Below are 20,699 nucleotides of genomic sequence, written 5' to 3'. Positions count from 1 at the left end.
CCGGCTCCCTTGGCCCATAGAGCGAGATGAGTGCACAACTCTAGAGTCGTCTGTGACTGGACCTAATAGTCAGGGGTACCTTTACCTTTACCTTTTTACAGTAGGTGAATGGTTTTCCTGTATCACCACAAAAAAGGAAGGTACCACATTGAGCAAAAGATTTCTGCATCGCAGGGAGTTGAACTAGATCAGGGTTTTCAAAACTTGGGGCACCAGTTGCTTTTGGACTTCAACTCCCATCATCCCTAGTTAGCAGGACCAGTAGTCAGGGGTGATGGGAATTGTAGTCCAAAAAACAACTGGAGACCCAAGTTTGGGAAACCCTGGATTAGATGATAGTTGTGGTCCCTTCCAACACAACAATTCTATGAGTCTGCAATAGTTATATAGGTGGGGAAATGGTCTCAGACCTAAGGAAAGATTCAAACCCTAGTCATGACCCACCAATAAACTGCTACCAACTTGTTTGGGAGGTTTGCACAGCACAAGCTCTGTTGAAGTGAACAGGGGATATTTAGCTGTAACACTTGTTAAAAGTCTACTCATGGCTATTTCCTGCCCATCTCTTTTGAGAATTAGTCTGATTTTGGCTTGCATAGATCAGCTAAGTCACCATTAGAGAAGTTGCCAGGAATGAATCGGAGCGATTTCTGAGTGAAATGCTATCTGGAACTGTCCTGCTGTTTCGTTTCATTTGCTGTTGTCTTTATGCTACGGACTTCTGAACGTGCTGTTAGTGTCATCAGGTTTTATAATATGGAACTGGTTTGGGAAGGCAGCAACGCACAACACTGTTCAAAGGATGCCTTTTAAATGCCTTCATCTCTATATTCTCTCTTCCAGATCAGATCTAGCTTTCAGCATGGAAGGCTATGCCTCTGTGTTGCTGAACGATGTCTTCACAGCAGCAAACGGTGTTTACACAAAACAAAAAATTGACCCCAAGGTAACTATGTGGGGATTTCATTTCCACGAAAAACCAAGGAATGATCATCTTTGTTCTAAGAATTTATGAATATGTTCATAGACGGCCTTAATTAGGACTTGAGTAAGATTGTGAAAGTCAACTTCAATTTTGTACATACTGTTCCTGCTAAGAGGTTGACAGTACAGGAGTTAAATATTTAGGTATTTAGTTAATGGTTTTCCAGCTTTGGCCTTCACCCTGATGTCATGATTCTAAAAGGATGTATCATCTTTCTAAGAAGCCAGAAACATCTCAGAAAAGGAAATCTAAGATTGGCTAGCTGCTAGATCAAGAAGGAAACTGATCTTTATGTAAACATAGACACAGGCAGCTTTGTAAATCTGGGCTGAAGTCTTGGGAAAGCTGGGCTGAATGGGGCCCAAGGAGGTGCTGCAAGGTTGACCAGCCTATGATTCAACTATCAGCAAAATTCAGTTATCTCATTAGCTTCTCTTGCCTTTACATGGATTTGGATTTGATATCCCACTTTATCACTACCCGAAGGAGTCTCAAAGCGGCCAACAATCTCCTTTCCCTTCCTCCCCCACAACAAACACTCTGTGGGGTGAGTGGGGCTGAGAGACTTCAGAGAAGTGTGACTGGCCCAAGGTCACCCAGCAGCTGCATGTGGAGGAGCAGGGAATCGAACCCAGTTCACCAGATTACGAGTCCACCGCTCTTAACCACTACACCAATTTCCTGTATCCTTCATTAGACTAATTCAAGAGATCTTCACATAACTGTTACGAGATCTTTTTGGATTAAAAAAAAATGCACGGTGTATGGCAGCCATGCAATAACATTTTAGAATGTTATTCCTTGAATCCTTGCTGAACTCACTTTGGGAAGATTTTTAACGGCCCTGGTGTGTTGCGGTTTGGAGATGGTTAGAACAGGCACATAACCACTAACCACTAGATAGTAAAATTCAGGCCATGTTTCTTCATGAGAAAAAATGAGCAGAGCATAGTAGCATGTAAATGGGCTTTTACTGGCAGTTTGAGACCTTCTCGCTATATCACACTTGTGCTCAGAGACCTGCACTGATTTGATTATTTGCTACCAGGCCAGGTTCAAAATGTTACTATTAGCATACAGAGCACTTAGCAACTTGGGACCAGTTTACCTGACATAATGTTTTACTCCATATATTCCCACTTGACTGCTTCTATCTGCAGAACTTTTCCTATGATAAAGGTAAAGGGACCCCTGTCAGTTAGGTCTAGTCGTGGACAACTCTGGGGTTGCTCATCTCACTTTACTGGCCAATGGAGCTGGCGTTTGTCCGCAGACAGTTTTTCCGGGTCATGTGGCCAGTATGACTAAGCCGCTTCTGGCGAACCAGAGCAGCCCACGGAAATGCCGTTTACCTTCCCGCCGGAGCAGTACCTATTTATCTACTTGCACTTTGACGTGCTTTTGAACTGCTAGGTTGGCAGGAGCTGGGACCGAGAAACGGGAGCTCACCCCATTGTGAGGATTCGAACCGCCGACCTTCTGATTGGCAAGCCCTAGGCTCTGTGGTTTAGACCACAGTGTCCCCCACGTCCCTTTTCCTATGATAGGTGCCACATAATCTCTGTTCAGTGTTTGCCAAAAAAATCAATCTTTTATTGATATTAGGCAAGCAGCGTTTTGACGCCTGCAAAAACATTTTGTTTAGACAAACTTGCCTAGATGCCTGGAATGCATTTTTTAGTTTATTGCAGGGTTTAATTTTTTTGAAGGTTTTAAATCATTATTTTAATTGTTTTTACCAATAAGGTGTGTGTGTGTGTGTGTGTGTGTGTGTGTGTGTGTGTGATTCTCTTTGAGGTCTTTTACAATAAAGTGGTATATAAATAAACAAAAGATGGTAAGATGTTTGAGTGTGTACTCCAATTTTGGTCAGTTTTAACCAGGCCTACACAAACATTTCATAGGCGGGACTTCACTGAGTTGATTATTTAGTAAGAAACCTTTTGTTACAGAAGCATATATTACAGAAACTGCAAGCATATATTAAATGGATGAATTGCTTTCTTGCTAGAGTGCCATTAGATCTTTAAATACAAACCCCCGCCCGTGGCTGTTAAGTGATCTTTAACTAGCTTGTCAAACAGGTGTGTCTGTTTTATACAGGAGCTGGGAAAATATGGAGTCATTTTTTATAATGCCTGTTTTATGGTAATTCCTACAGTTCTCATAAGCTTCTTCAGTGGAGACTTCCAACAGGTAAGCTGTGCTTGCAAACCACTTAAGTCATTGTAATACATCCATTGACTTGGATCCTCATTTCTGTTCTCAGAATGGTAGGAGTTTCTCTTCAGCTCATGGAAAGAAGATAACTTAGGAAAGTTTTGAGTAAAAAATCCAGGGAGAGAGGGTTTCCAGGGACCATGCGCAGATGGTCAACAAAGCCCAGGGTCAGCATTATGGAACGGTTCCCTAAAAATCATCAAGGCAGGCATAATTCTGACACTGAAGAGGGACTATAACCACTGGAAATTAGAAGCATGATTGCAAATAACAATTGGCAACAAAAAAAATGTAAATTAACAGTCTTCCTGCCCAATTGAGAACAAGTGTGTTTTAACTAGGGAAATGTTTTATGCAGATGGTTTCAGGGGTTGGGTAGCAACACTTTTTAAAAGAAGAAGAAGAAGAAGAAGAAGAAGAAGAAGAAGAAGAAGGGGTTAATCCTTTGAATCTTGCAGAATCAAAGTCTTGCTGAAAATGGCCATTAAAGCCAAATGAAAATGGAAATAATTGATTCAAATTTACAAGGGAGTTCCCCAACTACAGAGCAGCCAACAGCAAACAAGTCCTCATTATGCAAACTTGGTACAACAGGTTTGAAAAATTAGAGAGATTGCAAGTAAACATGGGGCACAACTTAAATTTCCTTTGTTTTATCTTCTCTGCACATTCTAAATGCATGTCTGGGTTTGAAACTGACATGAAAACAGCACATGTCTAACCTTTTGTGGGGGTCTTAAGGAATAGGTCTTTAGATCCATCTTGATTGCAAGTGATATTCAAAGAATGCTGGTGGTTAAATTCAGAGCAGGCACCTTGGTGCAATTCTCGAGCATCAGATATATCAACCGTGTCATCTTTCTGTTTATTTAACTGGGTTATTAGAATATCTATTTTCAATAAAACATACCTAAAACATGTCCTTCTTTATTTTTATAGGCCACCAACTTCAAGGAGTGGACAAATGTTTTATTTATCTTTCAATTTCTTCTTTCCTGTGTACTGGGGTAAGGTGTCTTTGACAAGTAATCACTGACTGGGTTTTTTGTTTTGTTTTTCATCCGGCAAATCTGCTCTTGACCTTTATATAGTCAGCAGGTTGGGATAACAGTTAATAACTACAGCGTAAACCTAGGAAGATCAGAAACCCGATTGGTTCAAATAGGGTTTTAATTCCCCATCTTTAAGGCATTTTCCAGGAAATTCAGAACCATGTATTCTGAAGCACAAGGAAGGTTGCGAAGGCGGTGGACTCTTTGTTGGAAGTTGGGTGGTTATCTATCAGGGATCCTTTAGCTGTGATTCCTTCATGGGGCTAGATGATCTTGCGGTCCCTTCCAACTCAACTCTGTGATTACCGTATTTTTCGCCCTATAAGACACACTTTTTCCCCTCCAAAAATGAAGGGGAGATGTGTGTGTGTCTTATGAGGCGAATGCAGGCTCCTTGGCTTCAGCGATAGCAACGCAAAGACTCTGAAGCCTGCACTCCGGAGGCTTTGCGTTGCTTCCGCTGAAGCCAGGAGAGTCTGCTCTTTGAGGCCGGCGGTGGGGGAAAGCAGCGCCTCCTCCATCGCCAGCCCCAGAGGATGGGGGGCAGCGGGAAGGCGCGTGACACCTTCCTGCTACTCTCCGACCCGGGTTGGAGGCTGGCGGGGGGAAAAGCAGTGCTTCCCCCATCGCCAGCCCCAGAGGATGGGGGGCAGCGGGAAGGCGCGTAACGCCTTCCTGCTACTCTCCGACCCGGGTTGGAGGCTGGCGGGGGGGATCACCAGCCCCAGAGGATGGGGGGCAGCGGGAAGCCAGGAGAGTCTGCTCTTTGAGGCCGGCGGTGGGGGAAAGCAGCGCCTCCTCCATCACCAGCCCCAGAGGATGGGGGGCAGCGGGAAGGCGTGCGATGCCTTCCTGCTACTCTCCGACCCGGGTCGGAGGCTTGCGGGGGGGGAAGCAGTGCTTCCCCCATCGCCAGCCCCAGAGGATGGGGGGCAGCTACTCTCTGACCCGGGTTGGAGGCTGGCGGGGGGGGGAAAGCAGCACTTCCCCCATCGCCAGCCCCAGAGGATGGGGGGCAGCGGGAAGGCGTGCGACGCCTTCCCGCTACTCTCCAACCCTCCTGTGGGCTTTTGCGGGAGATGGAGGAATTCCCCCACCTCCCGCAAAAGCAGGCCAAAGCCACGCACTCTTTAAAGGGGCTCCGCGGCTTCTGCTGGTTTTTCGGGGGGGGGGGAATTCCCCCACCTCGTAGAAAAGCCCGCAGGAGCTGTGCACCCTTTGAAGAGCGCGCCACTCTTGGGGGCTTTTCCCCGAGGAGGGAGAAGGGACTGACTGGCCGTTTCAGTCCCTTCTCCCTCCTGGTCGAAAAGCCTGCAGGAGTCGCGCGCGGCTCCTGTGGGCTTTTGCGGGAGGTGGGGGAATTCCGCCACCTCCCGCAAAAACAGGGAGAAGGTCTTGGAGTAGCACACAGGCTGCGTGCAGCCTGTCCGCTGCTCCCAGAGCTGCGGGGGGGAAATCATATTTTTTCCCTTGATTTCCGCCCCTGAAAACTAGGTGCGTCCTATGGGCCGGTGCGTCCAATAGGGCGACAAATACGGTATATGATGCAGTGGCCCTCATTTCATTTGTCTCTGACTGAGCAAGCGTCAGGCTTCTGGGAATTCTATCCCTTCGCCAGTGGCAGCAAGAAGCAAAGAAAACAAAGAAGAGTTCTGATTAATGAGTTTATTCAATCATCACAACGAGACAAAAGAATGCAATCTGTCTCCCATTAATGGCGTTGCTCCAACTGAGCTCCTTCCCCGTCCTTCCTAGCAACAGCACTTTCCCTTATGGTGGCCGACAAGTGCTAATTGTCTCCTGAGTCCTTTCCTCTTGTACTCTCAATGGGTGCCGGGTTCTGGGAGAAGAGGGGTCAGAAATACTCTCCAGTTATAATGCGTCAGCAGGCTGCTCTGACTCTGTCCCCCCTTCCTCTTCTCCCGACACCTCCCAACTCTTCTGTTCGCCTGTCTCTGAGCTGTGACCTTCCTCAAACCGCCGCTCTAATTCAATACAGTCGTACCTTGGTTCTCGAACGGAATCCGTTCCGGAAGCCTGTTCGACTTCCGAAAAAGTTCGAAAACCAAGGAGCAGCTTCCGATTGGCTGCAGGAGCTTCTCGCACTCAATCAGAAGCCGCGTCAGAAATTCGGCTTCCAAAAAATGTTTGCAAACTGGAACACTCACTTCCAGGTTTGCGTCGTTCGGGAGCCAAAGCGTTCGAGTTGCAAGACGTTCCAGAACTAAGGTATTACTGTACTGCCTTCCTATTGTCTGGAAGCTTCCGGAGAAAGGGGGCAGGCATTTCCACCATTCCTTCTCAATCTCGTCCCCTTCAGTCAAGTCTCTGACAGCAAGTTGTGTGGCAGTTTTGGATAGCCCACATCAGGGTGGATTTGATTTAAATCAAATTGATTTAAATCACAATTTAAATCACAAGTCATTAAGGCTTGATTTACATCTTCTTCTTTTTTTACAGAAAGACTCATTCTTGCTGGTATAATCTTAATATTTACAACCAGATGAAGGTTTCATTTTTGGCATAATAAATTTTCAGGGTACTTTTTACAGTTATACCAAAAATTACTGATTTGGTTATACTATTAGAAATACATAGACAGATAATTATGAGATTGCTGTGAGGTTTAATAAGTTAACTGTTTATATCTGTACAGCTTTTCTGCTGTACTTTATTGGAAGGAGAAAAACAATCATTTCCTTAAGAACAATTTAAACAATTTATTTAACTAAAACGAAAACATTACTGCATATGTATCCATGTTTGTTAACTGATGTAGTTAAACAGTTTTTTTAAAAAAGAAAACTTAGATTGAGTTTTAGCACACATGAGAAACTTAAAACAAATTCTTATTTCCTGTTGAATAGCCTTTGGACCATAATGTAACTGAAATAGAAAACTATCTTTAGTAAGATTTTTCCTCCAAAAGCATTTTATTTTGAAAATCCAATATATATTGTTTTTTAAAATTGGATTTTAATAAAAAAAATGGATTTAAATAAAAAAAAATCCGATTTTTAAAATTATTTTTTTTAAAATCATTTATTTTTATCCACTCTGGCCCACATGGAAGGATGTGAAAATTGTATAGTCAAACATGGGTGGTGAAGTCCACACAAGCACAGGTTTTTATTTAATCATCTTATACATAAGTCTCCCAGCTCAACTTCTTTTAGATCACGCTGGAGGTGTTAAAAATATATACAACCCTGTTTAAGAGGAGCAGTGAAATGATGGTATCATAAGTTTGCAATCCTGTGCATGCTTGCTTCTGGGAAAAGGAGCACAGGATCAAGATACTTTTTTTTATTATTACTTTAGGTTCCTTCTGATGTATTCTACAGTCCTATGCAGCCATTATAATTCTGCCCTCACAACCACAGTGGTTGGTGCTATCAAGGTAAGCGAAACCAACAGGACCTGTTGATGAGTGACAGCATCAGAACTAGCTATGGAATCCATTCAGATTTCATTTTCGTCTTCCGATAGGGAAACTTAATTTGTTTGAATGACAGTGCGTTTGCTAAAGAGAAATGGATTCGACGGGATACGCCACAGACGATTCTTTTTGTGGGCGTGTGAATTTTATTTTGGTTAGCTCGTAAAATGGCAGAGACGAATCGTTCCTGAGCCTATATTATCATGATAGGCAAACAGGCATCTTGGACCAGTAAGACAAACACCTAAGAGGTCAAGTTTCTATACAATAGGAGACAGTACAAGACGTATGAAGACTGGGTCTGGTCTGAGTAATCTTATACAGGGAATAAATTGGAAGGGGGGTGGAATTAAAGCTTAGGATTTCTCCAGACATGATTTCTTAAGGGGAAACCATATTAGGACTCTAATATGTCTGTGCTTATCTGTGATGCTATGTGATGCTATGCTCTATTGACATTGTACTGCGGCAGTTCTTCGCCTCTCTTCTATTTTTGGTATTGTTATTTTTGAAAATCAAAATTTAGAAATATGATAAAGGTTTATTTATTTTGGGGAAGAAAAGCAAACCCTGAGAAGTGAACAAAGAGGTATTCATTAATTGCCCTTAGAAAAAAAACCTTTATCATGAGAACTGGGGGCTTATAAATACTGTGGACATTCCTAGGATTCTGAAGATGTGGACAGTGCCATCATGAAGGCCAAATACCTCTTATCTGCAGTTCATAGCCTGATGAGATGTTACTCACTGAACAAATATCTCTTGTTTCCCCAGGAGGGCAACACAATGTTTCAAATGGAGGGAGATTGCTGTGTGCATTAAAAAACAGAACAGCATGGGGGAATCTTTTTCTTCTGCTGCCATGGATCCCACATATTATTATTTTGAAGTTTTATTGAGACATACAGTGGCACCTCAGGTTAAGTACTTAATTTGTTCCGGAGGTCTGTTCTTAACCTGAAACTGTTCTTAACCTGAAGCACCACTTTAGCTAATGGGGCCTCCTGCTGCTGCCGTGCCGCTGGAGCACAATTTCTGTTCTCATCCTGAAGCAAAGTTCTTAACCTGAAGCACTCCTGGGTTAGCGGCGTCTGTAACCTGAAGCATATGTAACCTGAGGTACCACTGTAGTGGCCATTACTGACAACCCAAAAGTACATGTTAGTTTCAATTCATCAACATTAGATCAGAATATTTTCTTAACCTCTTGTAATTCTTGAGAACAAGTATGCCTTACAGCAGTGTTTTTCAACCTTTTTTGGGCAAAGGCACACTTGTTTCATGAAAAAAATCACGAGGCACACCACCATTAGAAAATGTTAAAAAAATTAACTCTGTGCCTATATTGACTATATATAAAGTAATTCTCTTGAACAGGAATCAAATAAACACAAAGAAAGTATTTTATAATTACTTTATTATGAAATAGTAAGTAAACAGAAATATGAAAAATTATAAAATACTTTATTTTTAAATCTTTCGAATTTTTCAATTTTTCCCATGGCACACCAGGCAACATCTCGCGGCAAACTAGTGTGCCGCGGAACAGTGGTTGAAAAACACTGCCTTACAGCACAGTGATACTAGGAGAATATAATAATTATAATAATAATTTATTTATACCCCGCCCATCTGGCTGGGTTTCCCCAGCCACTCTGGGCGGCTTCCAACCGAATATGAAAAACAAGACAGCGTTAGACATTAAAAACTTCCCTAAAACAGTTGTCTTTTAAAAGTAAAATAGTTGTTTATTGCCTTGACATCTGGTGGGAGGGCGTTCCACAGGGCAGGCGCCACTACCGAGAAGGCCCTCTGCCTGGTTCCCTGTAACCTCACTTCTCACACCAAGGGAACCACCAGAAGGCCCTCGGTGCTGGACCTCAGTGTCCAGGCTGAACAATGGGGGTGGAGATGCTCCTTCAGGTATACTAGACCGAGGCCGTTTAGGGCTTTAAAGGTCAGCACCAACACTTTGAATTGTGCTTGGAAATGTAATAGGAGCCAATGAAGATCTTTCAGGACTGGTGTTATATGGTCTTGGTGGCCACTCCCAGTCACCAGTCTAGCTGCCGTGTTCTGGATTAATTGCAGTTTCCAAGTCACCTTCAAAGGTTGCCCCATGTAGAGTGCATTGCAGTAGTCCAAGCGGGAGATAACTAGAGCATGTCTGTGAGACAGTCTGCGGGCAGGTAGGGTCTCAGCTTGCATACCAGATGGAGCTGGTAAACAGCTGCCCTGGACTCAGAATTAATGTGTGCCTCCATGGACAGCTGGGAGTGCAAAATGACTCCGAGGCTGCACACCTGGTCCTTCAGGGGCACAGTTACCCAATTCAGGATCGGGGAGTCCTTCACACTAGCCAGCCCCCTGTCCCCCAAGAACAGTACTTCTGTCTTGTCAGGATTCAACCTCAATCAGTTAGCTGCCATCCATCCTCCAACTGCCTTCAGACACTCACACAGGACCTTCACCGCCTTCACTGGTTAATAAGTTAAAGCATGCCTCTTTATTTTTTTCAGAATGTGTCCATCGCTTACATTGGAATGCTAATTGGTGGAGACTATATCTTTTCCATGCTAAACTTCATAGGGCTAAATATCTGGTGAGTGGGGGTTTTGAATTGCATGTCCAGTTCACATGGAGGACAGGAGACATGGCCTTCTGACCATGTGTGTGTGTTCTCTGCTTTCCCCCTTCAGCATGGCAGGAGGACTGAGATACTCGTTTCTAACCATACGGGGAAACGACAGTCCTAAGATCTCCACAGATGAAGAAAAAGCATTGCCAGATGCCAAGAGCTAGCAGAAACAAAAGGCAAGAGAAGCTGGGAGGATGCAGGCTCCTGTGGAAGTTCAATGCAGAAGCGGCTGAGGAGTGGACGTTCTACCTCATCTCGCGTTGCGGTCCAGGGCATCCTTGTGAGACAAGGCATGATCTTGGAAAACAGCCAGCCGCAGGCATGTTTGATCATTATTTATGTAGTAAGACTAATTACAGTAGATGGATGGGTGGCAGGGTTTGGGAATTTGCTCCTTCCACGGGAAATCTTTGCACTGGGTCAAATCCAGGGGTCCTTCTTCCATGTTTATTCTGTCGAGGGTGTTGAATTGCCTTTTCTCCCAGACTGCCTGTAGCTATGGGTAGACTCCTTGCTTAAATTTTGAAAAGGATTGACCAGAAGATACAGACTGCAAAATATTGTTGTGCTAACAGCCACACGGGACACGGGTGGCGCTGTGGGTAAAACCTCAGTGTCTAGGACTTGCCGATCGCATGGTCAGTGGTTCGAATCCCCGCAGTGAGGTGAGCTCCCGTCTTTCGGTCCCAGCTCCTGCCCACCTAGCAGTTTGAAAGCACCCCCAAGTGCAAGTAGATAAATAGGTACCGCTTTATAGCAGGAAGGTAAACGGCGTTTCCGTGTGCTGCGCTGGTGCTGGCTCGCCGGAGCAGCTTCGTCACGCTGGCCACGTGACCCGGAAGTGTCTCTGGACAGCGCTGGCCCCCGGCCTCTTAAGTGAGATGGGCGCACAACCCTAGAGTCGGACACGACTGGCCCATATGGGCAGGGGTACCGTTACCTTTTTAACAGCCACACATGTGTGGACTTCGATTAAGAACTCGACAGCACACATCTGTCATGCCCACATCTAGCTGCCTCAGTTCAGAGCTTTAGAGATCTGGGCTGCATTGTACTGGTTGAAGGATAGACTTAGACATGGGTAGGCAAACTAAGGCCGAGGGCCAGATCCAGCCTAATCGCCTTCTAAATCCAGCCTGCGTACAGTCTGGGAATCAGTGTGTTTTTACATGAGTAGAATGTGTCCTTTTATTTAAAACGCATCTCTTGGTTATTTGTGGGGCATAGGAATTTGTTCATTATTTTTTTCAAAATATAATCCAGCCCCCCCACAAGGTCTGAGAGCCCCCTGTTGAAAAAGTTTGCTGACCCCTGGACTTAGATGTCCCCTTGGCTCCCCCCAGCTCTAGGATGCTGGAGACGAAATATGTCATTTGCAAAGGCAACTCCTGTGCTATCCAGAAACTAGCCATTTGATTGCAGAGATTAATGTGATCTTGTGAATGTGCCCCACCAGTTTTGTGGGAGCATAGGCCTCCAGTGTGATCTGCAACCTCCAGATACATTGGGCGGTCTGGGGATTGATTGCACTGAATGATCTCGCTGGATGCCAACTATGCCATGCAGGGCATGGGCACATCCGATACCAATTACATTCTGTACCTTAAGGATGAACAGCAGGTTGGTGTTCACTGGCATGGACCTTAACTTCTCTGAATGCAGTTCTGCTCATGGAATTGGGGTTTTCCCTCTCCCACTTCCAGCTGAACCTCTGGCAGCCCATGAAGGTCAAGGAACCCTCTAGAATGGCACAACACAAGCTTTGGGTCCAAGCCAGAGTGTTTTTATTAAGGGCTTTCCTTCTTACTGTGCTGGTTCTGTTTGTTTAATTCTCCCAGTGGGACAATTGTCTTTAGCCAGATCCAAACCTGACTCCATCATCTCTTGCTATGTTGCCCTGGCCGGGCTGTTCCAGGTTAATTGGGCTAATTGGGTTAATTGGGAGAAAGCCAATGGAGGTTGAAGTATTAGGCAAGCTGCAGTGCAGGGCAAAGTTCCTTAAAATTCCTTTCTCAGACACTTTTCACCTTTAGAACAGGAACATTTTAGATGGGAGACAGAGGTACAGAACGTTCATAGCTAGTGGCATAAAATAATAACACAGGTACAGAGGTTGGCTGCTTGCCGTTTGCAGAACCTGAATTGGCTGCTTAATACCTCAGTTCAAGTCACTTGGTTTTTGCTTAAATCTCCCTGGCAAGAGCTGGGATCCTCAGGCCAAGTGGAGTCAAATGTGGCCCCTCCAGGTCTCTGTCTGACCCTCAGGATTCTGACCAGAACACCACCAGCAAATGACACAAGCAGGGAGGAGATTCTAATATTCCTTTACCATTTGGAGAAATTTTGGGGAAATGTTCTTACTATTTCATTCAGCTACCTTTCCCCACCCACAAAAAACTCTAAATTGGGAGCTTTGAATAGGTTGCAGTTTAAGGAAGCAAGAGGTACTAGAATGGTTTTCATTAATATATCTGAGACAATCAGGTTTTGGGTATCTTTTGCTAGCCAGTCTGCATGGTGCAAATGCATTGAAAGGAGATGCTGTAAGTACTTCTGATTAAGTACATGAATATTGTGGCACATATGTTCTAGAGCTGGCATGGGTAAACTTGGCCCTCCAGATGTTTTGGGACTACAGCTCCTATCATCCCTAGCTAATAGGACCAGTGGTCAGGGATGATGGGAGTTGTACTCCCCAAACATCTGGAGGGCCGAGTTTGCCTATGCCTGTTCTAGAAAAATGGAAATATCCAGAAATTCAGGGAGAGGAACATGGCGGATTGAATGTATTTTGTTGGCAGGTTGCCAAAGGAGATAATTATGTGGTGATTGATGATAGTCAGACATAAATCTTGAAATGGAAATATCCCTAAATATGAAAGCACACAACTATCTTGTAATAGGATACCTTCTTGTAAGTCATGAAAATAGTATCTGTTCTGTTTATAACTTGTTCATATCTGTAATTAAACTGTCAATTTCCTCTATGGCTTTTCTATAATAATAATAATAATGAAAAGGAATAATATTTATGTTATGCTATATATGAATGAATATGAAACGAAAAATCTAAGAAGAAATTTTTAAAATTCAATTTACTGTATCAGTTATATATCATTCATGTAACCAATTCCACATTTCACACATGTTACAATACATAAAATGGGACCTGCAGCTTTGTGGCAGAGTATGTGGTCTGTATGAAGGATGTTTCACTCAGCTAAAAAAGAAAAAGAAAATGAATGCAAGAGGGCTGGGAGGCCCTGAAGAAACTGCTGACAGTCAAAATAGTCAATACTGAACTATCATAGAATCATAGAGTTTGAAGGGATCCTTCAATGCAGGTTTATAAACTAAGCACCCATGACAGCTAGCCATCCAACCTCTGCTTAAAAACCTTCAAGGAAGGAGAATCCACCACCTCTCAGTCAAGTTTGTTCCACTGTCAAACAGCTCTTACTGCCAGAAAGTTCTTCCTGATATTTAGGTGGAATCTCCTTCCTTGTAACTTGAAGGCATTGGTTTGGGTCCTAGCCTCTGGAGTAAGAGAAAACAGCTTGCCCCCTCTTCCATGTGAGAGCCCTTTAGATACTTGAAGATGGCTACCATATCTCACCTCAGTCTCCTCTTTTCCAGGCTAAACATGCCCAACTCCCTCAACTGTTTCTTGCATACAAAATATCCTGTCTCATGAAAAGTGGTTGGAGTATATGCCCTATGGCTCCAGTCAGTTCTATGATGCCACTGTCAAAGAAAGGAAAGAAATGTCCTTTGCTGATTGCATAACCTACGATGGTGCCATGAGCATCCCTTTCAGGTTTGGGGGCATGTATGGTTCCATTCGCTACCTGGTGCAGTGAACTGTGTGAGGCTTGCACACTCTGAACAAACAGATCTGATGCCCCAAAACTGCTGTGCCTGAAGGACAGGCTTAAGTGTTCAATATGTTTGCATTGAGGATTTCTCTCTTATTGCCCCAGCACTCCTTGTGTGATTCTCCCAGTGGAGATATGAGTGATATGGGATCCCTTCCGTACTTCCCACCTGTCTGCTACACCCTCTTGGACCCACTGAAGAGCCTCTCTGGTTAGGGGACTGTGGCGATCACACACACAGGGCCCCCGGACATTTGGTGGTCTATTGACCCTGTGTCGCCACTGCGATTGCTTTTTCTGCTGCCACCACCCTGTATCTCACGGGGACACACGGAGTCCAGTCAGTTGTTAACATAAACAAATGATCAAGTTTATTTTTAAATGCAGGAACAAGCTTATGGTTTCAGTTAATTTTTCTCTTGTCAGTTTCTTATTCTTAGTTCCTACAACTCCAAACTGATCTATCTGACTCCACCTAACAATTCCTCTCACTCTCTCACAATACAACTTTACCAACCCACACCTAAACCTCCCTCTTCCTTGTTCAACTCCCAAACCTCAACTCAACTGAACTCAACTCTCAGCTGACTTTCAAAACCTCCCACTCTAACTTTTATTCCCCCCTTGCATTCTCACTGGCCAATCATATCACACCTATATTAACCCTTTCCTTATGACCCATCCTAGGAGGCAAACGCCACAGGGACCATATGGAATGTCATAGAATTTGGTGCCAACTTCAGTGGGAGTTGGGAAATAGACAATATCGGGGAGCCTCTTTATTCATTTCCTCTTCGGCAATGGCATCTTTTGACCCAAGCCAGTATACTTGAGTACGAGAGTTCATTTTTATTAGTCATTTAATTCTCCCCATGAAACTATTTTCTTAAGCGATATCCAAACCTATTTCCATAATCATTTGCTGTACAGTCACAGATAGGTAGTTTCCCCTTTTGCTGCTGGATCGCTTGAGAAAAAACAGTGAACGGCCAAAGAGCATAAGCATGTAGGCAGAGCATTCACAACCTTGCAGTGGAAGGGGGAGAGCTGGCTTGTAGCTTCTTCAGGCTTAAATGGCTGTTGGTTTGGTCACTTCTGGGTTTGATTCACCCATGCTAGATGAGGAGCATCTGGGCATGTAGGAGACCGTCAATCTTCCATCACAGATCAGAGCTGGTTTCTGGAACTCTGTGCAGGGCAGGAGATATCAAGAATAGGAAACAAACACCCAGACGTTTCTTCCATGGTTCAGAAAAATCCACTTGGGCAATGCTACAGCTTCACTTTGACCCAGCCCGGGCTTTAGATTTTTCTATCCAGGCCAGGTTCTAAAACAGGCATAGGCGAACTCGGTCCTCCAGATGTTTTGGGACTACAACTCCCATCATCCCTAGTTAACAGGACCAGTGGTCAGGGATGATGGGAATTGTAGTCTCAAAACATCTGGAGGCTGAGTTTGTCTATGCCTGTTCTAAAACATCAGTGTGGAGACCTGTTTGTTTTCTCCCAGCCTCATTATGTGATCCTTAAAGTTAGGGCTGAGATGCCTGTGGCCTTCTGTATATATTACTTTCCAATTCCCATCAGCTTTAGGGAACATGTCCAATGGCCAGGGGTGATGACAGGTCTAGCCCAACAACTTTTGAAGACCACAGCTGCTCCCACCCTGCCCAATGAGTCAAAACTTGTTAAATGCTGAGTACACTTTCACAACTCTGCATGTTCAACAGAGATGCCATATTCAGAATGATCTGATGAAAAGAGCCCCATTAGCCAGGACAGGTATAGGGTGAAAGATCCTGGACACTATTGTTATTTTGGGTTCTTTTCCTTTAAATTTTTGCAAAATAATTACAAATAAATCCATAGATAGAATGATTATATACACATATAAATTTATGGAAGCAACCAAATACTTCATCTTGGTTTGTAGAGAATATGGTGCACTGGTACAGAAAACCTCAAGAAAAGTGTTGCTACATTGATATTTCTGTTACTTAAAATTTATAGACCACTCTTATAAGAAGGAAGTTGCCTATATTTTACCACATTGTACTACGGCCTTTTATATGTTTCAAAATAAAAAATGGGGATTCTTTCATCTTGTACTTAATTAAAAATAAATAAAATCCTTTTTGCAATGAATTCGCTGTCTTTTTGTCTCCCCTTTCCAAGTGCCTTGTCTGCCCTTTCCTAGAAGTTAGCAAATTTCATCATTTAAGCAGCTTCCCAAACTTTAGCTCCCGAGGCATCTAGAGATAATAATATGGGAGTTTTCTGTCTCTGACACATCTGTTTTGGCCACTATTAATAGCTGAAAGTCATTTCCCAATCCTCTTCTGCTTTAATATCCTTACTCTGTCCAATTATAATTACAACAGGATCTTTTGGGAAATGATAGCCCAGGATGCTTGTTATTTCTGTCGGCACAAATTCCCAAAATCTGATTGCTCAGTATGCCCACATGACGTGAAACATGTTTACATCAGAAGTTCCACATCTCCATCATCGGTCACTGGCCCTCAAAAATATTTTACTCAACCTGGCAGGAGTCAGGTACCATCCTGTCAAATCCGTACAGAACGTTCCTTTAAGAGTTTCCAAATCAAATACCATTTGTCTGTCAGTATTTGAATAGACAAATCTGCTTGCCATCTTGCTTTACAGCAATTCTGTTAATATTTTGTATATCTGACCTAAAGTTCCATGTGACCAATCAACTGCTGAGATCAATAATTCAAAATTCATACAATTTCTAAAGAGCTATGGCATCTTTATTTATTGGAGAATCTATATCTCACCAAAAATGGTCACAGGGTAGTTTACAAATCTAGGGTAATATAAAAACATAGTACTGTATACAATAAACAGAAACATTAAAATAATTTTCATAAATTCCATAGGTAACAACATCATTAAAATTACTTAACCCACCAGCTTCTAAAAGCCTGGCATCTAAAAAGAAGAAGAATATACTAAATGCAGGATTATAATGTAAAAAGGAAAGTTGAATTCACTTAAGGCAGATGATCTCCACAGGCAGCTGGATTGAGGCGGGTCGGGGCTGCTGATTCTTCTAGACCTGTCAGCAGCCTTCGACATGGTCGATCACGAACTCCTAGACCACCGCCTTGCCGACGTGGGGATCCAGGGCACAGTCCTTCAATGGCTGCGCTCGTTTCTCTCTGGTCGGGGACAGAGGGTGGTGCTTGGGGGGGAATTGTCATCGCGCCACTCCTTGGTGTGTGGAGTGCCTCAGGGTGCGATACTCTCCCCGATGCTTTTTAACATCTTTATGCGCCCGCTCGCCCAGCTTGTCCGGAGTTTTGGGCTGGGTTGCCATCAGTATGCCGATGACACCCAACTCTAACTGTTGATGGACGGCCATCCTGACTCGGCCCCAGACACACTGACCAGATGTCTGGAAGCTGTGGCTGGATGGTTACGTAGGAGCCGGTTGAAGGTAAATCCTTCGAGGACAGAGGTCCTCTGGCTGGGACAGAGCGATATGGGATTGAGGGGGCAACTCCCATCTCTTGCGGGGGTGCAATTAGTGCCAGCATCGTCCGTTAAGAGTTTGAGTGTAATCTTCGATACCTCCCTCTCTATGGAGGCGCAGATTACAGCTATAACAAAGGCGGCATTTTTTCATCTCCACCAAGCTAAGCAGTTGGCTCCTTATCTCTGACGCCCTGACCTAGCCACTGTGATCCACACGACGGTCACCTCCAGACTGGATTATTGTAACTCGCTCTACGTGGGGCTGCCCTTGAGACTGACCCAGAAACTCCAGCGGGTGCAGAATGCCGCGGTGAGACTCCTTATGGGGTCTTCGCTCGAGATCATATTCATCCGGTACTATACCAGCTGCACTGGCTCCCGGTGGAGTACAGGATCAGGTTTAAGGTGCTGGTTTTAACCTTTAAAGCCCTATACAGCCTAGGACCCTCGTACCTACGGGACCGCCTCTCCTGGTATGTCCCATAGAGAAATTTACAGTCTGCAAATAAAAACATCCTGAAGATCCCAGGCCACAGAGAGGTTAGGCTGGCCTCAACCAGAGCCAGGGCTTTCTCGGCCACGGCTCCAATCTGGTGGAACGCTCTGTCTCAAGAGACTAGGGCCCTGCGGGACCTGACATCTTTCCGCAGGGCCTGCAAGACAGAGCTGTTCCACCAAGCCTTTGGTCAGGGCGCAGCCTGACGCCCTCCTCTGGCAATCTGCACAGAATTTTGCTTAATTGGTTGCCATCAATTTGATTTTAATTTGATTTTAATTAATTTTATAATGAATGTTTTTAGAATGTTGGATTATTTTGATTGTTGTTAGCCGCCCTGAGCCCAGCTTCGACTGGGGAGGGCGGGATATAAATAAAAATTTATTATTATTATTATTATTATTATTATTATTATTATTATTATTATTATTATACCACCAACCTTTCTGGGCTTGTGGACACATTTTAATTTTTTTTAAAGCCTTTTAGGGTTTTAAAGGTCAGCACCAACATATGGGACTCTTCATACCTCCAATCTAAAGTGGTACCCAGACACAGTTTCATCACCTGAGTCCAACTTTCACAGGTCAAAGGTCTTTTATACTACCCTTTCTCCCTGTGGATGGGAGGGTTTATTTTCTGAAAGTATTAGCAACATGTGGTATTTCAAATGCGGTCTATGGCTGTGAACACCATACCTTTCAAGCACATTTAAAGTAACCCTCCCCCCCAAAGAATCCTGGGAACTGTAGTTTACCCCCTCATGGAGCTACCATTCCCAGCACCCTTAACAGACTACATTTCCCAGAATTCTTGGGGTGTTGCTGAGCATGAGCTTGGAACAGTTCTTGTGGATAAAGCCTACAACTAGAATCTAGTTAGGCAGACCAAATACCCAGACGCATTTTGCACCCTTTAAAAGACCTCTCCCTTCATTTCAAATTAAGTCTTTGGAAGAAGCAAGGGGCAATTTTGTTTGAGAAGTTCCTGATAGATGCATAAAAATGCAGCACCCTTTGAACCTTAGCCTATAAAAGTTAAACTTCAATGTGATTAAAGGTTTCCCTCCTCTTACATGATAGGCTGCTGCTTATCAGATATGGGTGTGACACGTTTCCCTGGCACCTTTTGCCTCCAACTGAAGAAAGGACGGGTGAGGGAATGTGACGGGTGAGAGTTTGTTCTCAGGTAGCTTCCTCTGAGCTGCTAGCAAGTGGCATGTAAGTCAAGCTACATTTCGTATTGTTATTAATTTGGCAGGCCAGTCAGACTCCCTATAATGTCTTCTGCATTCGGGGAGGGTCAGAATTTGAGCCAACTCACAGATTCCTGGACTTGGCTGAGAGCAACGCCAGCTAACTTCCTCATGAGGCCATCCTGGGTCGCCGAAGAAACGATGGCACTGATAGCCGGCCCCTCGATGGAAGTCCTCAACCAGGTCAAAGGTTCTGGCAGACACAGAGGAAGTAGCTGCCAGGTAACAGGAGCCACGATGTCAACATGGGAAGAGAGGGTGCCTTTTTACAACACAGGAAGGAGCAGGAAGTGGGCAGAACTCTCCATAAACTCAGGTGTATATCATAGAACCACAGGTACTGTATGTGTGAATAAACCATATCTGCAGACTCCGTTGTGCCTTGATTTCCCAATGGAACCACAACCCTGGGTGAGTGAAAAATGGGTGCTGGATTTTACTAAGCAGATCAAGTAGCATTGGGGGGTAAATAGATTCAGTTCACATTTAAAGGCAAACCGACCAAACCATAGCTGTCAACTTTTCCCTTTTCTTGCAAGGAATCCAATTCAGAATAAGGGAATTTTCCTTTAAAAAAGGGAAACCTTGACAGCTATGCAAATCTGCATTTTTGCGGAAGCAATATGAGAACCCAAACACAGCTGTCCTTTGAAATGTGATCCTCTCTGAATTTTGCAATACGGTTCTCCAGCCATAATAGGGTAAAGTACAGTGGTACCTCAGGTTAAGTACTTAATTCGTTCTGGAGGTCCGTTCTTAACCTGAAACTGGTCTTTTTTTAAAAAAATAATAATATTTATTCAGAGTTTCATCGTTACAAGAAAAGCAAATCAGAAAAATACAAGAAAAAATAAGATGAAAAAGAAAAAAAGAAAAAATACAAATCTCAAATTACATCTTTTCATTTGCTTATTTCTTGGACCTCCTCACACCTCCCTTTTTGTATTCTAAGTTAATTCGTTATTCCAGCAAATTCTTCCCATATTTCTCAGTTTTAATTTAAATGATTTGTCTTAACAAAGATTTAACAATCTTATTAATTAAATCCACATATCCTTTCCATCTTTTACTATATTCTGTTATTCAATTTACCTTAGTTTCTTTAATCTTGTCTTGCCTAAAGTACCTTAAAATTTCAAAATTTAAACCATGTTTATAGATAACTTTGACTCCTTTCTACTAAAGCCAATTAGTTCCTTTCCAACATATTTCCTAATATTCCATTAGTGTTACACTAA

General features: G+C 43.6%; 2 protein-coding genes and 1 long non-coding RNA gene across 3 annotated transcripts in view; 2 read left to right on the top strand and 1 right to left on the bottom strand.

Annotated features, from left to right (window-relative positions):
* Window positions 1–13,321, top strand: part of SLC35D2 (solute carrier family 35 member D2) — a 30,044-nt gene extending 16,723 nt beyond the window's left edge. Inside the window, exons 7-13 of the mRNA XM_083702127.1 lie at window positions 844–946; window positions 3,089–3,181; window positions 4,145–4,212; window positions 7,579–7,657; window positions 10,216–10,298; window positions 10,396–10,908; window positions 11,286–13,321. Of these exons, the coding sequence (XP_083558253.1) occupies window positions 844–946; window positions 3,089–3,181; window positions 4,145–4,212; window positions 7,579–7,657; window positions 10,216–10,298; window positions 10,396–10,498 (529 nt within the window). The 3' untranslated portion in view covers window positions 10,499–10,908; window positions 11,286–13,321. The remainder of the gene's footprint in view (window positions 1–843; window positions 947–3,088; window positions 3,182–4,144; window positions 4,213–7,578; window positions 7,658–10,215; window positions 10,299–10,395; window positions 10,909–11,285) is intronic.
* Window positions 13,322–13,411: 90 nt separating this feature from the next.
* On the bottom strand, window positions 13,412–15,975 carry LOC310826821. Its single transcript, XR_014555992.1, has 2 exons — window positions 15,236–15,975; window positions 13,412–13,554 (listed from the first exon to the last, which is right to left on the bottom strand). It is a non-coding gene; the product is annotated as an uncharacterized lncRNA (long non-coding RNA).
* A 3,427-nt stretch (window positions 15,976–19,402) lies between these two features.
* Window positions 19,403–20,699, top strand: part of HSD17B3 (hydroxysteroid 17-beta dehydrogenase 3) — a 31,528-nt gene continuing 30,231 nt past the window's right edge. The window contains exon 1 of the mRNA XM_083702131.1: window positions 19,403–19,777. The gene's annotated coding sequence lies outside the window, so the exon portion shown is untranslated. The remainder of the gene's footprint in view (window positions 19,778–20,699) is intronic.

Source organism: Podarcis gaigeae (assembly GCF_964106915.1).
Source record: "Podarcis gaigeae genome assembly, chromosome: 11".
NCBI lineage: Eukaryota > Metazoa > Chordata > Lepidosauria > Squamata > Lacertidae > Podarcis > Podarcis gaigeae.
This window is presented reverse-complemented; position numbering and strand designations above follow the sequence as displayed.